The following is a 21989-nucleotide window of genomic DNA, read 5'->3' on the forward strand; positions in this document are numbered from 1 at the left end:
GGGGTTAAGAGAGAGTCAGCGAGAGAGAAAGAGGCGGGAATCCGAAAACATTAGCCGACATGTAAATGAACAACGGTGTTTAATTCGCACCCAATTGCCAGTGTAAATTCCTGGATGCTTTTTCAGTTTTATTCATCTTTTTCTCTTAATTTTATGTATTTGCTTGTATATTATGTGTTCATTTCATTATTTTGATATAATCATGTTTAAAAATGCCGCTTATTAGCAAAATAGTGACTTGCAACAATGTACTGAGCAGATTTTAGTAAAATAAATTTGAATTAGGTTTTTTACTTTATTTTCATTGTATAGGTTATTTCAATTCAAGGCTGCTTCATCCTATAAAATAATCATTGCCTCCAGAAAATCAACACAATTTTAGTCGGCGTACTAAATGACAACATAAATATTAGGCGTTAAAAATGATGAACGCAAAAACAAGAAGATATTTGTGTTCTGTTCTCTTGTGGAGGTGCAATTAAAAATCAGTTCACCTACTTGATAGTTTGACCTATTTTAGCAGCCTAAATGTATTTACCTTGCTTTGTTTTTTTTAAGTTGTGCTATTATGTTTGGATAATCTGACTTTGTTCAATATGAGTGACAATGTCTTTACTGCTATTTAATCGTGCTTTTCTCAAATGCCTTAAAGGTAAGGAATCAAATTAAATGTAAAATTTCATTTTGCCCGATTGCTCATATCATTTCAAACTGTAAAATGCTCCCAATTACATTAGACCCTCAGAATCACTTTTAAACAATTTATTGTAGGTAACTCATATGAATGAAAATACATTTGCAGGCTGTAGCAAAACTGTTGTTAAAAATGGCAGCGAGCAGGTGTGCTTGGTGGTATTAGAACCAAGAACATCGTGCAAGGGCGCGCGTGCACACCCGCGCACACACACACGCACACACACACACACACACACACACACACACACACACACACACACACACACACACACACACACAAAACCGCCTGCTGCATACGTGGATAGCCTTATCGAGTGTGATATTAAGATGTGACTGATATTCGGGCTGCATGACGAGATGAGATGGCGCACAAGATAACTATCGCACGCGTACACGCACACGAGCGTGTACACGCGCACGCACACACACACACACACACACACACACACACACACACACACACACACACACACACACACACACACACTACCAGCAACTTGCAATATCTGCTCAAGTTGGAATCACGCGTGCGTGTCGAACTGAATATGGGCATGCGCGTGCGTGCGTGCGTGATGTGGAGATATTGTGAGGATAAAAAAAAAAAAAAAAACAAGGGGGAAGGTATACTCCTCCTATTCCAGCAGGTTTCCAAACGAACCTTGCACCAGATAGCAGTTACATATATCTGATTATGGTACGTGGGCAATCTGTTATGTGACTCGACTCGGGTGGGTGTCGGGCCACGTGCAGCGGCCCAGTCCTCGTGCATCTTGAATCTTTCGGATTCCACTCTGCATCATTTATAAGAAGATCCAATCGTCCGCGCAATGTGCAGGCAGGCCCTCTTGGTCCATGCTGCATGTGTAAAATTCAATTTAGGCACTGAAAAATGCTCTTAAAAATGCGCGTGCACGATGGGGACAGTCAAATAAGTATACGCAAACCTAAACAACACTATAATGGGGTTAAAAAAAAGATGGATGCATTTCACACACTCAAGTGTTCCTGAAGGATTTTCCCACAAACGTGTGACAAGGAAAATATACCCCCATCACCCCCCACCCGACTGAAAGGGGTTTGAGGGGGGTAGAAAAAAAAAAGAAGTCAAAATCAAGTTCAACGACGTACTGGAGAGACATTTCCATGACAATCCGGTCTGGTCCAGCATCCCGCACCCCCACCGCACACCAGAGTCTGGCGTCAGCCCCGCTACACTTTCCCAGGCTCACAACAATGTCTCCCCCCACCCCCCCGAACTCTGCACCGCAGCGCTGCCGGCGTGTCCTCCTCCTCCTCCTTCTCCATCAATGCTCCTCACACGAGCACATGGCTGCCCCGAGCCTCATTAAACAATCTACACTTTGCTAATTAGCATTCTGGACGTGGCCAGTGGCTCAAGCTACATAGGTTTGTTGATATAGGAATTGCATTATTGCGATTTGGTCAATAATTGGCTATAGTTGAAACACTGTGTTATTTAAAAATGCAGAAGATTTAGATGGAGGGTTACAGTCGTGCGCGCGAGCGCGCGCACACACACACACACACACACACACACACACACACACGCACACACACACACACACACACACACATATACACACATTCGTACTCACACGCGCGTTAAAAAAAACAACAACAAAAAGTAATTTTTTTGTATCCTTACACAGTTTTAGTATATGCACAGAAATGCATGTTTTACACATGTATTTTCTTCTGCAAGGTTTCACCTGTCTTCTCTCAAATATTCACATGTACATTAAGGAATGCGTGCACGCATATTATGATAAAGGATGCAAGAAGGGAGGAGGAAGAGGAAGAGGAGGCGGGGCCTATCAAATTTGCCAGGTCCTATATTGTACTTTACATGCATGTGCTGAACAAGCCATAAAAATCATATAGGTGCGTTTGATGTGAAAAAAAATCAATAAATCAATCAATCAACCAATCAACAATCAATCCCAAAATGCAGCTATAGTGCTGAATAATTTTTAAAAAAGATAATTTGAGAGCTCTGTTGTCTTTCAAGACTCACAATGGTTTAATAAGCTGAAATTCAGCATTTCATTCCATGTTTACTAGCATCAGTAATTTCGTTTTAGTGATTTTTTTCCCCAGTTTGAAATTCTTCTTGTCAACCATTGTCCCAATTTTAGGCTTAACAAGAATGATCATATGATGAATAAAATAATGTACATTAAAGAAAAACAAACATCTGTATCATTTCGTTTCTAATGTGTTTTGTATGTTACAGTTTTCGACGTGTATTACATCCTGTCGTTTGAGGCTTCATAATTTAATAGATTACTTCATAATATTTAAATTCTTTTAACCAAACTATATTTTCATAATATGGCCCACGTTTGCGAAAAACAAACAAAATAACAAAAAACACGTGTGATTGGATGCATTGATGATGCAGGCGACAAGAAGAAACAGCGCCACACTTTGGCGAAAAAGGACTGAACTGCTACGTCATCCTGTATTGGAAATGAAAAGTCGAAGCGTCTCATTTATTCATATTTCTATGCTATTTGACTGCGTCAGGGGAAAACAAAAATTAACGCTAAACAGGAAATTTAAAAAGATGTTTATAACGTTTCCGTGTGGTGGTTTGATTTAAGACAACCTGTATATGTGAGGGAAATTTAACGCATTGATTTTGATTAAATAACCACACCACATCTCGCTGACTTTCAAATCTTGCAAGTCACTTGAGTGAACGTGTCGTGAGGTAATTCGAATGAACTAAAAGGGCGACCTGTGCTGTAAACTGCCGATAATATATCGAATCCTCCTTTCGTTGTTATTGATGATGATGATGATTAAGATGATGATGATGATGACGACGAAGTTGAAGATGATGATGGTAATTATAGTAATGTGTATCCGATTAAGTAAAAACAAAACAGTCATAATAGTTAGATGGACATACAGGTATAATAGCCTATTCACGTTTACGGTATGGGTAACAAAAAAACATGAACTTATCGGATTTCATTATGATTCTTGCGAGGACAAAACATAATATATCAAGTATAGTGCACGTCTTCTATATTATTATTCCTATCTTTCAAAGTACAGTAAAGCAACGTGTTCTGGCAGCCGTGAAATATTGAATTAAAAACGAATTCATTACGCACGATTTAAAACGCGTCATTGCCATACAGCCAGTCAGCAAGTTTTGAAATGAATGCATTTGTATTTAAAACGTGTGAATGAAAAATAAATATATAGTTGGAAACGTGTGGTTTATTGGTACTGTATACTGTATTACCATTTACAGTACAACATTGTTGAAGCAGAGTTGTAGAATAGGCTATCCTATTTAATTTTTGCATGTTTAAATCGTGGGTCATCCAGGGAGAATTCGTGTTTTCTTTCTCATTCTATTTCGTTCTTTTAGATAGAGCATAAAGGTTTGTACACGCTTGCTAGTGGAAAGAAAGGGTCTCCAAACTTTTGACTGCTTACTCATTGCATCGGCGGTACATCTCAAGTCAGTTCTTTACAAAAAAGAGAGAGAAAGAATGAAATAAAAAACGCCACCATATCCATAATTATTCGAATTCTTGAAGATTAACGTCTGTAAAATTGATTACCCCGATTTGGGCTTTGCCACGTTTCGCAGCGATGACGTCAGCACAACGTAAAAGTTTGTTTCTTCCTTTTTTTTCTTTCTTTTTCTTTAACAAGAACACCCTCCCATGGGATAATTATGTTTCGATATAAGTGTTATCATTACTTGCGTCAATGACGTAGACGTTCGTATTTGAGACAGGCTTGAGATTTAAAAACAGCCAGATGTGCATGCTTTTATACATAGTTTGCATAAAACAAAAGATTACCGGTACTCCCAGATGAGATGTGTATATTCTTTGAGTTCACGTTTAGTGCAACTCTTCAATACATGTGGAGATTAAAAAGTAAAAAACAGATGATTGAACCAGAATCTATTTGTGGTATTGTCCACACATTTAAATAGAAACACATGAGAGTGCCCCTAAATTCATATATGCTATGTAAGAGATATGCAGTAAAACGAAAAAGCATATTGTAGTCTGATTAAAAAAAAAAATCCAACGACAACAACTGCTTAGATTTGAAATGAAATCCACCTCAAAGAAACATTTTACAAGTGAATAATAAAAGAACATATAAAACCAGCTACAGTTGGTTGGTCTCTATAATAATACTCATACTAATATGTACACACACACACACACACACACACACACACACACGCACACACACACACACACCAGGGGACACCCTGAACCGGTCTAAATTAATCAAACTAAACCCAATGTCACTGTAAAAACGAGTGAGAGTGAAGTTCTTACCCTCAGTGTGTGTGAGTGCAGGCAAGGAGTGGCGTGTGAAAGAGACACCATCCGCGTGCCTTCATTTGAGTCCACCGGATTTTTATGCAAATGAGCCGTGACACCACCCTGGTGGCCCCCACTGAATGGAGCGGGCCAACGGGGGCCAACAGGGGCCCGCGTTCCCACGGGCCACATTCCGACGCTCACTGAAGTTCAACCTCAAAGTGGTCACAGTCCATTGGACAGGACGAGTAGTTCTTAGCTAGCGTAATGCTAAGACAAAAATAGCTTCAAACTATTTATTTATCACTCCAAATTGAAGTTTGCTGCCAAACTGACAAATAAAACAAACTAGGATTAAACATTGTATTATCAAAAATACAAAAGGTTCAACCAAACCATATAATGTCTTCTAACTTCATGCTAACATATAATGTGAAATACCACAGACAGGAAATCAGTGTATATGTTAACCCATCATAATTACCGTAACATGTATGCGGATTTGAAAATTTGCATACATGTCAAGGTAGTTATGAACCTTCAAACAACAGCTACGTTAAGACACATAGCAGCAACACACAAACAAGAACACACATCAATACACATCTTCTCTGCTCTGTGGGAAGAACCACAAGTTGACTCCTGCATTCTTTCGACACTGGCAGATTCATATATTTGTGGACCGCCCCCCCCCTCCCTCCACACACACACACACAAATTTTAAATATTTTTTTCAACATTTCGGGGATATTTGAGGTGTCTGGGTTTTCAACTCATTTCTTTTGGGGAAAACGTACACTGAGTGATCATCAGCAATTTTTTTATCTGTCCATCCATTTTCCAATCCGTTTTATCCTCATAAGGGTCGTGGGGGCGCTGGAGCCTATCCCAGCTGTCTTCGGGGAGTAGGCAGGGGACACCCTGAACCGGTTGTCAGCCAATCGCAGGGCAGCAATTTTTTATTTCCAAATGATTTTTTTTCCATCTGCATTTTAATGTCCGTCAATTATGTGTGGATTTTTGCTCATTTCGGGTCAACCTGGTCCTTCTCCCCATGCGAACAATCGACTGTCCGGTATTACTGGCGCTTCAGGGCAGGGAACCTTGTCTGCCTCTTCTTCTTCTTGCTCTTAATTACAGTATACTGCATCTTGTCGAGGAGACCTCAGTCCGTCCTGACTTGTTGTTGCACAAGTATTTCTATGTCGGAAATGTCCATAAGGGAGTGCTTGTACACTGCAAAAAGCCATAAAAAACAATTGCTGGAAAAAAAAAATAAAATCACTTAAAAGTCTGTGGTGCAGTGGATAATAACATCAAGTGCACAGTACAATAATGTGTTGTACTTTAGTGAGTTTGCGGTAATCCACTTCTCTCGAATGCTCCTCTTTCTGTGTCATTCCAGTGGCCTCCATATGTGTTCTGTGTGTTTTCCCACATACATGACACGCCAGTTTTGTGTGTCTAGCCGCAGTATAATTAGCCAGCTTGCTCCCAGACCACCGGTCCCACCTCCATATGGTTCTGCATTTGCTCTACAATAAAATGGTGTCTGGCTCGCCGATTCCATGACTCCCGAGGGAATTGAATCCCTTTTGGAACTCCAAAGCATCGATGACCACTGGCAACTTTACATGACATACGTTTTCACTTGAACACTTGTGAAAATGTGTTGGAAGTGGACATTTGTTTCAACAACAAAGCATACACACCGATTTTTAGAATGTGAGAAACACGCCAAATGAGGAGGAAAAAAAATTGCGTGCTTCCTGCTCTTAAAGCCAGTAATATACTTGAAATATTTAATAGAGCTACCCGCTACACATAACGATATCCACCGATTATCACGACTCTCCTGCCCTAAACCAGATCGCTCATTTTCATGTCACAATGACCGAGTCTTTGAATCAGCCAAACGCAGTGCTGACCACACACAGAGGGACCTATGATCGCAAATATTCAACAAGTTTAACACTTATGATTTTGGAACCGAGCAGATTTACTGCTGCTTCCTCCTACCCTCATCCCTGCTCGGTGACGGGGGGGGGGAGAAGGCAAAGAGCAAATTGTTATTCAAGAGTCTTTTTTTAAGGGCTATTTAATAAACTTGACTTGTTACTTACGTTACAAGAATAAAGTGATAAGTATGAGAATCAATGTGTCAATGTCATAGGAAAGATTAACGTCGTATTATTGGCAAAAGTTGTTATGTCATCCGTCATCTAACCGAAGAGTTCGCTATAAATATTTAATGATATAATTTGGTTTTACTCTTATAGTATGATGAATATTAGTCTCATAAATTTCATTATATCAATTAACTTTTTTTCTTCAACGTGTGGACCGCTTTGCCGTGTAATTATACCTTAAAAAATTCAGATAGCACTGCACCGATCTTCATTGTTGTACCGTATTTCTCGAGTGTTATTTAAAATAATCCAATTTTTTTAATCTTGTAGTTTTCCACCGTGCTCTGGTCCATTTACTCGACTTGTCATTTTACATCAGTTCAATTTGCCAACAACATTCTGCCGTCAAGGGGACCTATTGTTCACCTGTTTTACAAGCTTGTAATGTACTTTCACGAGCTTCCTTTTACAGACCTCCTCAGCTGCTCTTAAAGGCTTGAACATCACCGTAAAAAAGACGACACTTGTGTGCCCAAAAGCCGTGCACAAAGGAGCGAAATTATCAGCGAGCTGGGAAGCACCTTATTAAGTCATGACAACAAAAAGGGCCGGCCAGGCCAGAGGTGAGGTGACCCCGCGAACTCCCTCGGAGAGGAGCCGGAGCGTGCCGCTGACCAGCACGGATGTTGATGGACTCGCGGGCAGTGCATCGACTGACCTGCGGGGTCACTGGCCTGGCAGCGGACGGATGTGTCTTTAACCAATCGGCATTGATCGGATGACCTTTGATGACATTTGCACATGATGACTCTGGAGGTTCAAACTGTTGTTAATCTATAGAAGGTTCTAGTTGCGGTGAGAAAGTACCTCCAATTAACCCCAAATCAGGTTAACCTGCTCCTGTCGGCTTTACATGTCTGATTTTTAAAAAAAAAATCCTTTCTAGTAGAAGACTGGTTTAGTGCTAACAATGACCACTCTTTGGAACTGTTCATAATTCCCTCCGCCTTGACTGAGGCCCCATGCTGTTCCAATTGAAGAAAAACAGCCCCAAACAACAACACAAGACAGATACAAAACAACGACACAAATGTACAGTCACACCATTTTTTTCCCCTATTCAATTTCATCAAAATGGCAAAAATATAGTTTCATTTTAAACTTTTACTTATGTAATGGAGTTGGATCAGTACTTCTACTTTCACACGTCCATTTTTATTTTATTTTTTTAATGGACAACTTTTATGAAGTACAGCTTGTAAGTACTTATGCCACCTGTTGTAGTCACAAAGCTTTCAAGTGTAATATCATTTTGGTAGGTTAGCTAGAGTCGGTCCGGGTAGATTGTGGACACTGGCACCCCCCAAGCCAGCAGACACACGCACCCCTCATTTTTCATCCAGCCGGATGGGCCCCTGACAAGTCTGGTACAGGGTTCACCTCCATGTAAGGCAGACGGGCCCGCCTGACACATCCATATAGTGACGTTAATTATGGGCATCTGCTCAAACGGCCCAGTCTAGAGGCCTTAGGGGCCTGCTAAGGTCCTTGGCTGTTGTCATAGGGATGGCGGAGAACCGTTGGTGGTTTGGGGGGCCAGACAGAGACCCCGCTATTCTCCTGAGGGGTGGCCAGACATGACCCCCCACGACTCGCCCCCTTTTGATTTGGGTGGGAAAAAGTGAGCGGCCAGCCAGGAAAAAAGACGTCATTTTAAGTACACGTTTTTTTAGGCTGGCAGGAGGAATGACTTGAGCTCCGTTGTCTTACAAAGCACACAAATCAAAATCACTGCGTTGTCAATCTCAGACAGAATTGTTAGACTTTAGGAAAAGGTTTTCGGAGTATTTTTACTTCACTTTAACTCCCTACATTTTTGTGTCAAGTTTTAGTTGTCAAACAAAATAGAGAGGTATAGCAGAAAGATGGTTGATTTATTTATTGATAATTATCCAAACTGTCTATCCTCACAAGTGTTGTGGGTGTGTTGGAGACTATCCCAGCTGGTTATCATTCATTCATTCATTCATTCATTCATTCATTCATTCATTCATTCATTCATTCATTCAAATCTCTCAGATACAGTTACTAAAAAAAGTAGGAAATTATTTGGGTTGCGGTAGATTAAATGTAATAATACTCATTTTATTTGAAAGTTTTATTTAATCCTCAAACAAAGTAGAAGTAGCCAGACCAACAGACAAACACGCACACACACACGCCCCCTCTCCTCTCTCTCTCGCGCGCGCGCGCGCACACACACACACGCACACACACACACACACACACACACACACACACACACACACACACACACACACGTGCAGACAGACGCTCCCCTATGCTTATGCTAATCGCTGTCTGTGTTCTCAAATGCATTGTTATGTTTTCCCACACTCCCTGTTTGCCGCATCTTTTGTCAGTCGGAGTAAAAGAAGATTGATGAATGGATGAGAGCCTGAATGGGCAGAAGGATGGAAGGAGTTATTACGTAGGGAGTCCACTGGTGACCCCTGCCGGAGCATAATGGGAGAGGACGTCCTTCATGGATGGTTTGCTTGATTAATTGATAGATTTTGTTCGATTAGATTCAGTTCAAAACAGTCATTACAAGATGCACAAGAGGACAAAGCTAACCAAAAGGGGGTTGTGAGAAATTGACAAAAGCACTATCAGAAGCACTGACCTACATTTACCATCGAAAGTCCAGAATCTGTTCGATGAAATGTTATTCTCCCCCCTGAAGTTGCATTGACAAAGCATTTCGTTCTTACATTGGTTGTAGTAATAAGTCAATATTACACTTGAATGTGAGATGGAAAAATGTTGCAATGGGGCTTTGCTGGTAGAATAATGGTTAAATTAAAAAAATGTGAAGGAAGTAGCCTAATGAAAAATATTCACTGATGTATTTAATGAATACAATTTAGCTTTTTAACTTAAACTACTGAAATAAATTTTGGAAGATATTTTAATTAATTGTAATCCATAACCTTGGAGATATTTTTCTACAAAAGAAGTAATAACAATCTTGATCTTACAATAAACAGAAAGAAACGCGAACATTCGCGTTATAATCTGTAACGCCGATTTATTCCGCAAGATGGGGCTGCAACGCTTTTATCAAAACGAACCAAGCATCTCTCACGCTCCTCTATTTCTCTTCGAGCTGGCCCAGGGTCTTGCTTGAAAAAGAATTTAATGTCAGGAAACCTGTAATTTCAAAAAAACAACATATTTTGATATGGATCAATAACGATGTGTGGTATGTGAGCATTTGTGTTTGGTTCAATTTTATTGTTTTTGTCCGTATTTGTTGCAGATGTGTTCTAAATTGTATTTGTATTTATTTATTTGCACATAGACAGCAAAACAATATTATAACATAACCGGTAACATTTGGAAGAAATTGCGCAGGTGAGACGAGAAAACCCATATGGGGTTTCGAAAATCGATCACATCACATTATACATGTACATATTCATGAGGTTCTATTTGTACTAAAGAGGATTAGGACCAATGAAGAAAAAAAAACAAGGTTGGCAAGATTCTGTTTTATCTCAGAATTCTGATCATTGCAAAAAAAGCTAAATTTTTTTAAAAACGAGCAGCGATCAGAAATGCCGAATCTAGTGAGGCTAACCGCTAATCACATCTACGACCAGACGAATGAAGACGATGTGGCCATGTTGGCCGGACAACTTCCTGTTCCGACGGCATCAGAAGGGTGAGTCAAAAGTATTCTGTGAAATGGCGAAGTGGAAGAAGATGAGATGTCCAAAACACTGGATTAAAGGTTAGCGCCGGTTAAACGTCGATGCGGAGTAATAAATTTGACGAATCAGTTCAACCCTCACTGTCTCATTTATCATATTCCCCACTTTCAGTCGAATAGAAGTGCCAATCCAACATTTGAACTGTAAGGTTTGGTGTTGTTTACTGTTTTAAGAAATAATGGAGAACTACATCCAAAAGCTGAAGAATCGCATTGATTGGAAAAAAAATATGCTTGCCGAAACCCAGTTACAGTCACAGTTAGACTGAGGCTGCAGTGAGTCATATTCACATTTATTATCAGGAGGCAGCGTGAGGCAATGTGAGTGAAACTCGCTCAGGCCAACTAGGGCGAGTCTTACCTGCAGCTAAAGGAACCCAACAGCTCACCTAATTAATTCTTCCCTTCATTATGTTGTATAATGATAGGATTAGGAACAAGAATCATGACGAAAAAGTGAATTTAAGTTTTATTGCAAAAACAACAACAGCATTTGGAGGAAGCATTCATTCACGGGGTAACGTAACCCCAGGTGTGTATACAGAGGTGCTTTGTGGGAAATGTCACATTCTGTTTTGTCTTCATCGCTAAGACTACAAATTAAATATCAGTCGTTTCAGTTGGCATAGAACAGGAAATCAAACACTGGAACGATAACCGGAATGATAGTGTAATTTTTTTCCCCTCTATCATCTCACATAACACCTTAACACAGTCTCTTGACATCTTTTTAACATTTTTCCGAACACAGTTACATAGAATGAACCCATCATATTGAATCAGTCATTATAGCCAACAGCATCGAGTCAATAAAAAAAACCCGAGTGACGTGCAGACTCGCTGAGTGTTCTCCACTGGATTCTCTGGTGATGCTTATCAACATAATAAATCTGCACATTGTGTGTGTCTGAGTGTATGTGCGCGACCATTTGCGTAAATAAAACCAATAGCCAAGAGCTTAAACAGAAGAGGTTCCATGTTTTTTAAATCTTTTTTTTTTTGTCTTAGCAACTGGCGCACATATTGGATGAAAGGAGGAGAGGGACCAAGGCGGGTGAGTGGAACACACAAAGCACAGATGCTGCACAGAGCTCGTTAGACAGACACACACACACACACACACACGCACACGCACGCGCACACGCACAAATGCTCAGCCACACATGACCTGAATTTTAAGCGGCAAGGTAAATCAGAATGTAATTGGGCATGGAAAAAGTGTGTGGGTGGAGGAGCTGTTGTCAGTTTTTTGCAAAGACAAATCTGGTTTAGGGGTCCCTCATTTGACCCATTTTCAGTGGGGTTCAATTTTAGGCTATTTGCAAGACCTTTGACCGGACAACTTCTCACCTTTTTGAGGGGAGCACAAACAGAAAGAATCCAACACTGAATTGGCTAACTTTTTCAACAAGATGTCATGCTCTGAGGTTTTGACAGTTTAGTTGATTTTTCTGTTTTCTTGAAAAGGCCGCTTACAGGATAAATCTGTTGTTTTTGACAGTTCTACAAGGCTAGTTGCAAGTTCTTCAGCTTGACAGTCTTTTTCTGGCTGCAAATGGAAAGATTGCAATAAGTCCTGAGCCTTATTAAGTCCGTAAAACTCTGCAGCTGTCAAATGTCGTGTCATCAGGCTAACACTTGACGGCTACAAAAAGGATGAACACAGCTTTGGGGAGCGCGGACTTTTCACTAGGGTGCGATTGCAACATTTCAGCGAGTCTGCAGCTTTTAAATTTTGTGTTTTTGTTTGTTGGCACAGCATTTTTGTGGTTAGAATGTGTGAAGTTGCTGAAGCTTCTACATGAAGTGGTTCAGTGCTTTACATTTTCTACACATCTTTTTTTACTGTGTGTATATTTTGGTCAGGTGTAAACACAGTAGCTTAACTTTGGCACAGACCAGTTAGTCATGGTTTATGGTTTCGAAAAACTCAAATTTGAAATAGCCACTCAGCACGTCAGGCTGCGATGACAGTGTTGACTTTTCATGTGTGGTTAGCAGAATACTGCTTTTTCATCATTGCAACAAAAAGAGCAAAGAAAAACATTGAATGTTGATAAAAAATGAATTCAAGCCAGATATGCTCTTGCACATAAATAGATTTACCAAGGTCGTCAGCGTGAACCTAAAATCATTGAAATTCTGTATGCTGTTCAGTGACATTTACACTTGTGCATCTGCATAAAAAATGCACTAAATGAAGAGCACGTGCAGTAAATCACAACCACAGTGATATGATGAATCATTAAGTATGGTGCAAATGTGCTACTGTATATTAGAAGTGCATGTAGACCAATGATTCACAAAATGTGCGTAGCACGAGTGGTTCCTCATTGGTCTCTCCCACAATATTCTTGTCTGGTTCACCTCATATCTCACCAAAAGAGCCAACGATGTCAGCCTTGGATGTGCCCATTCCAAACCAGCCCGCTGTCATCTTAGGAGTCTCTCAAAGTTCCATCCTAGGACGCCAATTATTCATCACCTACTTGGATTTTAAACTGTCTGCGTGAGGTACTATCAGACAAATGTTTACATTGTCCCTCAATCTCGCAGTTTTTCACCTGGGTCTAGAAATGGCATCTCATCCATAGCTGGCCGATGTTTGGACAACTTTACTGGTGGTTAGCGTCAGCTCCCACCACGTCTCCTTAACTTCCTCCATAACTGGCCTTCTCTGTCTGCCAGACAAAAACCATTATATGTGGTTTACTTACTAGCTCGTTTGATCTATTCCCATTAACAGCAGCACCAGTAAAAACAAACCGTGCAGAATGAGGTTTTCCGGCCAATAACAAGCGTGCACAGACACCCGAGAGCACCGAAACCAAGATGGAGAATTTATTATGCTACTAAAAACATCATTATGCTCTTTGTGCCTGCTGTGATCACTGTGTCTTTCCTGGCAGCGCTGTTAAGATGATGGAGCAATTTTTCGTGTCACAATCCCGCTCCTCTCAAGTCTTGCGTTTGGTTGGCTGCGCCAATGACGGAAAAGGATTGACATTTCTAAAAAGACATCGTACTTCAAAAATAAGTCTTTATGTTTGTGTGTTTTTGTTTGTTTGTTTGTTTGTTTTTTAAAGAGGACATCGCATCACACGTTCACATCTTGTGTTATGACATTCGAGCTGCAGGGAAACAGTCCTACAGTAAATGTCTTTTGCTGCTCGACTCTGCAGACGGTTCCGTGCTAAATTCTCGTGGGAACACATTGTTTAACCTGTTACTGACATTTGCAAAACGTAGTGCATCTCTTTCCATGCCTCCTGTTGTGTTCTGAGGAAATCAGCAATGCAATAACACTCGTATGATTCCCCCGCTGTTCTGTTTGCCCGACAACGCTCGCCGCGCTGATGAGATTTCCCATTGACAAAGTTCCCCCGAAAAAGTCTTCGTGATATGATTTGTGCAGCATTTTATAATTTGCATATGCTTAGCTCATATGGAATTGCACAAAATCCCTTCCTAATTGAATGGGCATGCATTCACTGTGGGAGGCAAACCTACAGTGAACCCCTCGCTATATTGCCGGTCATTTTTCACACTCAAACCATATGGTGTATAATCAGAGATGGAGGGGGGTCGGGAGGGGGGGGGACTCGAAGTGTATGACTTGACTCCAGTCAGCCTTGAGCTTTAGTTCTTGCAACTTACTTGCCAAAATCGACTTGACTTGGTATCTTGACTTAGACTTGAACTACAAGAGTTGACAAGTCATCTAGTTTGACATCCGCATTTTAACACAATTTGCCTTTTTTAGGAAGGAAAGCCAGAAAATAAGAAAAAGGAGGGTTTTTGTTTCCTTCACGCCAACCCGGCAACCCATGTCAGCATCACTTTTGCTGGTGTGAAACGGTTTTACACATTATTTCAGAAGGGGAAATTTGTTCCGAAATGGGAGCACCATTGAAAAATGGATGGTGCTCAACCTTCTGCATTAGACATTACCACGAGAAAAAGTGGTACAGTTTGGGCTGCATCATGCATTTTAATGAGGTCTCCCAATTTGGACAGCAAATTACTTCAAGTGGGGCAATTACCTGCAGCCCTCCCCCCGCCCCCTCTCTCTTTTTTTTTTCCGCTGCACATCTCAGCTATCAGTGGCACGATTAGGACTCCAAAAACCTGCCTCCATGACATGAGGGCAGATGCATTATTCAAAAGCATACCGAGCACCTAGCAACAGCCTGCAGATCAACACTGGGGCAAATAACACACTTTGCTATACCGAGCTTTTTTTTTTTTTCCCCTTTCCTTTTTTATAACTGCGCATGAGTTGTGAGCAATGACTGCAATAAACACGCGTTTAATCTGTTTCTGCCCTCAGGATGTCGAGTTAATACAATGACCCAAATGCTGCACTAGTAAAATCCCAAATTCAACCGCAAATTTGAGGAAAAATAACATTACCCTCCGCCTCTCGGTGGGTTTCAGCTGGGATAGGCTTTAGCATACCTGCAGCATTTTGTGACGATAGGGAATGGATGGATGCTAAAGAAGCTGTAGATAAACTCTAGTTTTGGCTGTTCCTTTATTTGTGTGAGACAATGTAGCCTACAGACAATAATAAACGTGAGAGGGGAGATGCACTGTGCCACATTCTAGAAAACAGCAGCATATTTTCATCAGAAATGACTTGAGTTGTCCCTGATGCTGACGGACATTCCCAATCAGGACATATATGTTTTGCTACAGATAAAGACATAAATAATTGTACTTTTTTTAATCGTTAATTTTTCAAATGTGTATTACATTTATCTCTGCGGCCTGGTAACAAAAGGTCCACAGACTGTGATGAGGCTACGGACTGGTGGTTTGGAACCACTGTTCTGTCGTAGGCTCCCTGACTGCGGCACACCTCTTGGCCATGACACTCATCATATTTTGGAGCAGCAGTCGCACGAGGATGGTGCTAGATTGCTCATTAGCATTTATTGCGTTGCTTAGCGCAGTGCATCGAGGGATGAGTGATGTCAACATCAGCAAGACATGCATGCTCTTTTTGTTAATGAGATTTGTCGTGCTCTACTATTGTCTTGAGGCTGTTTCGAAGTCCGAAATTCAGTTTGACGTAAGGTAGATTTTTATTTTTTTTAAAAGGGTGTCTAATAAAGTGAATTCTACAGTGTAAATCAGAAGAATGAGAGCACTGAATTGTATAAAAACATAAAAAGAAATGTGAATGTGAAGAATGTGAAGAAATAACAGTTTTATAAAGTGTAAGTACTGTAGGGACAATTCGAAAGTCACTCTTTCTGTAACCTGCGGAAGATGAAGTAAGAAGTAAGCAGACTCTCACTCAAAACAGCCTGCAGGTTGTGATGCCATTTTTGTTCCAGTGATTTCTATGCCGGTCGGAGACAGACTTCTGTTATTTTGTTGTTATTTATTGTTCCAAAGAGTGTCACATGAGGAGAGAGGGAGCATCAGGAGGGTGTGATGAGGTTAAGCTGATGGTCAGACTGACATTCTAATTTAATTCACAGACACTGGCTCAACCTTTAAAGGTTTATATCGGATTATGGTCATATAAAGATCCCCCTCCTACCCCCCGCTTTTTTCTTTTTTTTTTTCTTCCCCCAACCAGCCACCCTCCCCCTTCCACCTACACTGCCACCCTCTCTCTTTGAATGGGGGCGCCGGAGCCGCCTGCCTGTCTGTCTGACTGCCTGTCAACCGTCTTTGTTTCAAACTGATCAGAAGCACCCAAAGGTGGCCAACCAGCTCGCAGCCATCACGCCCCCTGAGCTGGAAGATGAAGCGCCCATCATCAGCCGCTCGCTGAAGTCAGGCTTACCGCAAAGTGCCGCAAAGTGCTGCTTCACGCCCGCTCTGTCGAGCTGCACCTGCAAAAGCTTTTTTTTCCTCCCTTCTTCTTCTTCTTCTGCCCTCCGCGCACATTCCATCTCTGCTTTGTCCACTTGAGGTGAGTGCGAGATCGGTCATTATTCCTCGTGGGATTTACGACTATAGGCGTCGTGCATCATTGGGAAGCGTTTATGTGTGAGTTGCATGGAAAAAAAGGTGAACAATTAGCTGCTCTTGTGGTCTTGCATGCATGAAGTAATATCACTGGCAACAAAATGATGGCTCCAATCAGGGCAAATCAGTGTTCCGTATTTGTGAATTATTTACACTTCAAAGCTTATTAATACTGTACTGAGTGAAATTTACGACTGATGTAGTGGGATGCATAAAACATCAACTCTTGTAAGTGTGCAGGCGTGCATGCGTGTGTATGTGTGTGCGTGTGTGGTTTTAGCCTGCAGAGATTGTAATTTGAACAAGTTTTGACTGGGGGAAATGGGGGGTGGGGGGGAGAAATCCTGAATTAGAAGGTTGGAATGATGCAATGGCATAGACTTGAACAGGTGTTAATGAAATCTATTGTGTTGTGATGAAGTCTTCTGTCGCCTGCACATGACATCCAAGGACGCCTTACAACCTGCATGCCCATTGGCCGATGCAGTGCCTGCATTGTTTGCCTTAAAACAGCGCTTCCCAACCTTCACTGAGCCAAGGCACGTATTGAATGTTACAGTAGAACAAACTCTGGCGGCAAATGACCCGAAGCAAAAATGTCACAATAAGTGGAATCATTAAACGCCTGCATTTGCGCAGTGCTGCAGTCGCAAATTCACCTATTGGTGGATTGTTGTAGTTCTATCGTCTTTAATTTGCTCGTCTTTGTGCTCAGGCCAAAGCCAAATAATTTTGCTTTGGGGCTATCTGGTGGCATCTTTGTCTCAAGCAACTATGTTGAACTGAAGGGAAGTGCTTCATTTAGGCAGGGCTGTTTGAAGAGTAAAAGTGGTTTGCTGCCATCTTCTGGCACCTATGGGCAATTACAAACCTTTTTGAGTGGCTGTCAGTTACTCACGGATTTTCGCTATTCATGGGGTTCATTGTCTACAGGTTAATTGTCCCTTTCATCATATACATTATGACAATAAATCATTGGAATAGATAAATGAACAAAGATACAGTGCTACCTTGTGCAATTGACCTGTATTACGAGTTTTTTCAAGTTCTAATTAGTCGCTTGGCTGATTTACTTTTTGTTTTTTGTTTTTTTAATTTGTCGCTCGGCTGATTTACTTTTTTTTTGTCTGGAGTTGCAAGACAAAGTTGATTTATGAGCACTATAGCTATGTTGGCAGCAAACGCAACTCACTGCAAAACAAGCAGCACTTTGAGAGATAGTGAACAGTAATTAAAAAAAAAAAGAGCCTTCAACCTGTTTTTTTCCCACTTGCTGTTGATGTTTACTGTCAAACTAAACATAAAACAAAGTGTTTTTAATTTAAAACAACCACAAAAGTTTGCAGAAGAAAATCCAGCTAGCTTAATGTCAACATGCAATGCAAAAAAAAAAAAACCCAGACAGGCTGAAGAATAGCATCAGTGCCCATAGACTAGTAACCAAAACCTCTGGGTCTGCCAGTGTTTTAAGCAGTGGATCGTTGAGCACAAATGGTGCATCAACATGTGTAGACAGATCAAATAGCAATACTCAAAGGCATATATTCTTAACCCTCTGCAAAAAAAAAACAACTGTGTCATACCACTGCTGCTTACTGAGCATGTTTTGACCATCTTCGTGTATATGCAGTTGTCTGTGTTGCACTGGCCCCTGGTGGCCAAGATGCACACACCAAACAGATAAATTAATAAATTCATTATCATGCAAAAACTGTTTAATTCTTTACATTCTATTGAATTATATTACGACTGCAGGAGAAGCATAATACGTGGATCAGAAAACTTATTGTAACCCTACTCATTTCTGAGGGAAGTCAACTCGTTTTGATACAGCAGCTCCTCCACGCACATTAAGTTAGAGTAGACTAGAGCCGGCTAAAAATTATGTCGATGTGGCGGCCATGTTGCAACTTTCTCATCAAAAGTAATGGGAGATACGGATGTTAGCTTAGCTTCGCTATAAGCAAGCAACTCAAAAGGAGCGCGTCGTTATTCATATCTATGGGACCACCCCTTCCCTTAATTAGCCCGTTACCTCAAGGTTCCACTGTACCAAAAATGGACCTTGGACTAATCTTTTGGACTTTGATATGAATACAAGGCACTACATTTAAAACACAATTCACTTCTGTGAATATTTTTGAACCTCCAAATATAGAATAAAAGTCTCAACACTTGTATAGGACAAGAGAGTTTGGGTCATCTTGACAAATGAGCCGCATTGTGTGACAGCCGAGAGCCCCTCCGAATACAGCCGACCCTTTCCTCTATTCTTCGCTCCCTTGGAGGAGTCTTACCACTTTCTTCCTTGGCCTTGTTAGTGCACCCATCACCAGCTGGGTGTCAGTGCCATAAAGCGGGACGAAGTTAACAAGGCGGGTGCATGTACTGGAGCGGGAGAAGGTGAGGGCATTTTGTGTGTGTCTGAGTGTATGTGTGTGTGTGTGTGTTGGTTGGTTGGTGAAGAGGAGAATAGTGAAGAAGAACGGTGCTAAAAGCTACTAGTTTACACCATGCATTTTTCATCCTGTGTGTGTGTGTGTGTGTGTGTGTGTGTGTGTGTGTGTGTGTGTGTGTGTGTGTGTGTGTGTGTGTGCGCGTGCGTGTGCGCGCGCGCGCGCGCAGCTGAGTGCACTTACTATTGGGCAGGATGGACAGAAAGCAGTGTCATGCGCCAGAAAAGGATTCTATAATAGTTTGTGCATGCACTCTTTTACTTTGAAATGTACATTATTGAAAATTGTATTTTTAACTCATTCACTGCTTACCATTTTCAGAGCAGAGTTGCCCATATTGCCAGCATTTTTAAAGCTTTTTGATTGATCTTGGTACATAGCTAGATGGATAGATAATGACTGAATACGATGACATGTCAGTTTGTGCTAGTCCGTTATTTATGCTAGTATGCTAGCAGCTATAAATAACACTATAAAGGAGTCTCAAAGTGGTTTGTTTGTGTTGAATAATTTAAGTACTAAGTATTGTCATTTATGCAATGTGGGTTTGTGATTGTGATCATCTCCCTTTTTAGTGCCTTGGCGCAGTGTCGTGGCACCTGTAAACAATTACAAACCGCGTTAGGAGTTGCGTCAGTTATTGTAGATTTTTGCTTTTTGCAGCCAGGTCTGCACGTTCAGTGTAAGGAATTATTGCAAACGTGTGCAGGTTTTATTATTATTGTTAATATCTATTTATATTGCTGGTATGGATACGCTAATGTGTGTTGTATTAGTGTAAAAAAAAAAAGATTTACTCTATATTTATTTTTTTATTTGTCATTGTTACTTTTATTGTATTTGTTCTTTTTGGGCAGGGTTTGCTTTTATCAGTCAGTCAATCTGTTGACCTGCAGCATTTTGAATTGGTTTTAAAATTCAATCGGTTTCAAAAATCCAAGTTTAGGTACCCCCCACCTCCTTCCATTTTTTTTTCTTGTATTTGTCCCTCAGTGGAAAAAGTTTGGACAGCCCTGGTTTGATGGCGTTTGTCAGATGTTTTCGCGCTGAACAGCCTCTGATTATCAGCCCCTCGAGGCAAACCTAAAATAATGATGGCGGACTGTGATTAAGCTACAATATGAGACTCCTTTTCTTTTTACCACTGGGATATACATAAGCCCTCATGTGAGCAAGCCCCATGCCACAAAGGGACCCAAAAGGCGATTGGCGCAGCCGAGCCATCAATCACCTTCACTGTGTAACCAGGGAGGGCTTCAAGCTGCTGGTCAGGCCAATGCTTACCAGCATGGATGAGAGCGCAGCTGAGCAACTCGTCCACACAAAGGAAACGGCCCTCTCTTTGTCTTCCCCTTAAATGCGACATGTGGTGCAAGACAAACACTTCATTACATTTAAGTAACCTCATTTTTTTTTTTTTTTTTTTTACAGCTAAATTTTATCCGCATTTTCTGTTTGGTGACAGACTATTTCTGTTATATTTTGCCGTCACATTTGGATGCTTGTTTTGGTTTTGTTTTTATCCCCCTCACGATCACGCTGCATGAAACATCTCCTCTCAGCACTTTTTGTTCTTGTACGTGCTGAATGTGTGAACGTAAAACACACCTGAAGGACAATGCTTTGTTTCGCTCTCCTCCGCGCAGTCAACGTTCCACCAGCACAGCACATCCTAAAGTCAAACAAATGTTGGAGCCAAACCAATCAGTGTGCCGCTGTCTTTTCATCGACCTCACTTCTTTTCTTTTTCTCTTTGTGTGGTTCCCTGAGGATGATCAAATGTATTCTCCTTGCGTGCGAGTGTGTTTGTGTGGCAAGCCGCGCATTTAATAAACCTGGGGTGATAGCATGAAACTCACACACCTGATGTCATAATTGGCTTTGTCACCAAGACCTGACCTCTGAACTTTCGCCTTTGTCCTTCGCCGCTTTGGGGCACAGCTGTTGCCGCGACCATGTAGACAACAGTTTAACGACCTGATTTTAACCTTTAACCCTGCCACTCAATAAATTGAAACCTTGAACAAGCCCCTCCAAAAGTTTATTTTTGAAATCCTTATTAGAAAAGGACAGTAAAAATGAATTCATTTTTAATACCAAGTGCAAGTACAGTCGTCTCCATAGTTCAGTTCCCCCCCCCCTGATTTTCCTGAAATGCCATTCATGTGCTTTTAGAAATTAGCATAGTTCTTAAAAATAGCTTAATGCTCGCAGATATAGTCAAGCTAAACACCATAGACAGTCTAATGGAAATTAGCATAATATACTGTACAAACCCATAAAAATGGTAGTGAGTGATGATATAGTGGGGGAACACTATTCAAGTAGCAGTGAAGATCAGGACTTGAATTTTTCTTCAGCCGGATGGTTGTGATAAAAGCTGTCAATCAGTGTCAGGTATGTCTTCTTACAATACACAAAGATGGTTGTACTGTACTTCACATTTATTCTTACTTGAGAGCCTTTAGGAGGCTCTACGTTCCATTCAGGCCTCCCCCAATTTGTTTCCATTTAAAGAATAAAGTTGATGAGTCATTAGTTGTTTTGCCCGATGGTAATTAGTCACCAGGCACTGTGAAGAACGTGTGCGTGTGTGTGTGTGTGTGTGTGTGTGTGTGTG

General features: G+C 41.0%; 1 protein-coding gene and 1 long non-coding RNA gene across 4 annotated transcripts in view; one reads left to right on the plus strand and one right to left on the minus strand.

The window, feature by feature from the left end:
- Positions 1–5247, minus strand: part of LOC109507469 (uncharacterized) — a 28821-nt gene extending 23574 nt beyond the window's left edge. Inside the window, exon 1 of the long non-coding RNA XR_002166474.1 lies at positions 5040–5247. This is a non-coding gene — a long non-coding RNA (uncharacterized LOC109507469). The remainder of the gene's footprint in view (positions 1–5039) is intronic.
- Positions 5248–16145: 10898 nt separating this feature from the next.
- The window catches only part of LOC109507447 (neurocan core protein-like), a 32946-nt gene continuing 27102 nt past the window's right edge, over positions 16146–21989 (plus strand). For 2 of the 3 annotated variants that reach the window (XM_019856879.1, XM_019856881.1), the window contains exon 1: positions 19273–19316. In XM_019856879.1, the coding sequence (XP_019712438.1) occupies positions 19297–19316 (20 nt within the window). In that variant the 5' untranslated portion in view covers positions 19273–19296. Of the gene's footprint in view, positions 16858–19272; positions 19317–21989 lie in introns of those variants that run through there. The other variant, XM_019856880.1, reaches the window with a different exon arrangement.

The sequence above is a fragment of the Hippocampus comes genome, unplaced genomic scaffold (assembly GCF_001891065.2).
Source record: "Hippocampus comes isolate QL1 unplaced genomic scaffold, H_comes_QL1_v1.1 scaffold105, whole genome shotgun sequence".
Taxonomy (NCBI): Eukaryota; Metazoa; Chordata; class Actinopteri; order Syngnathiformes; family Syngnathidae; genus Hippocampus; species Hippocampus comes.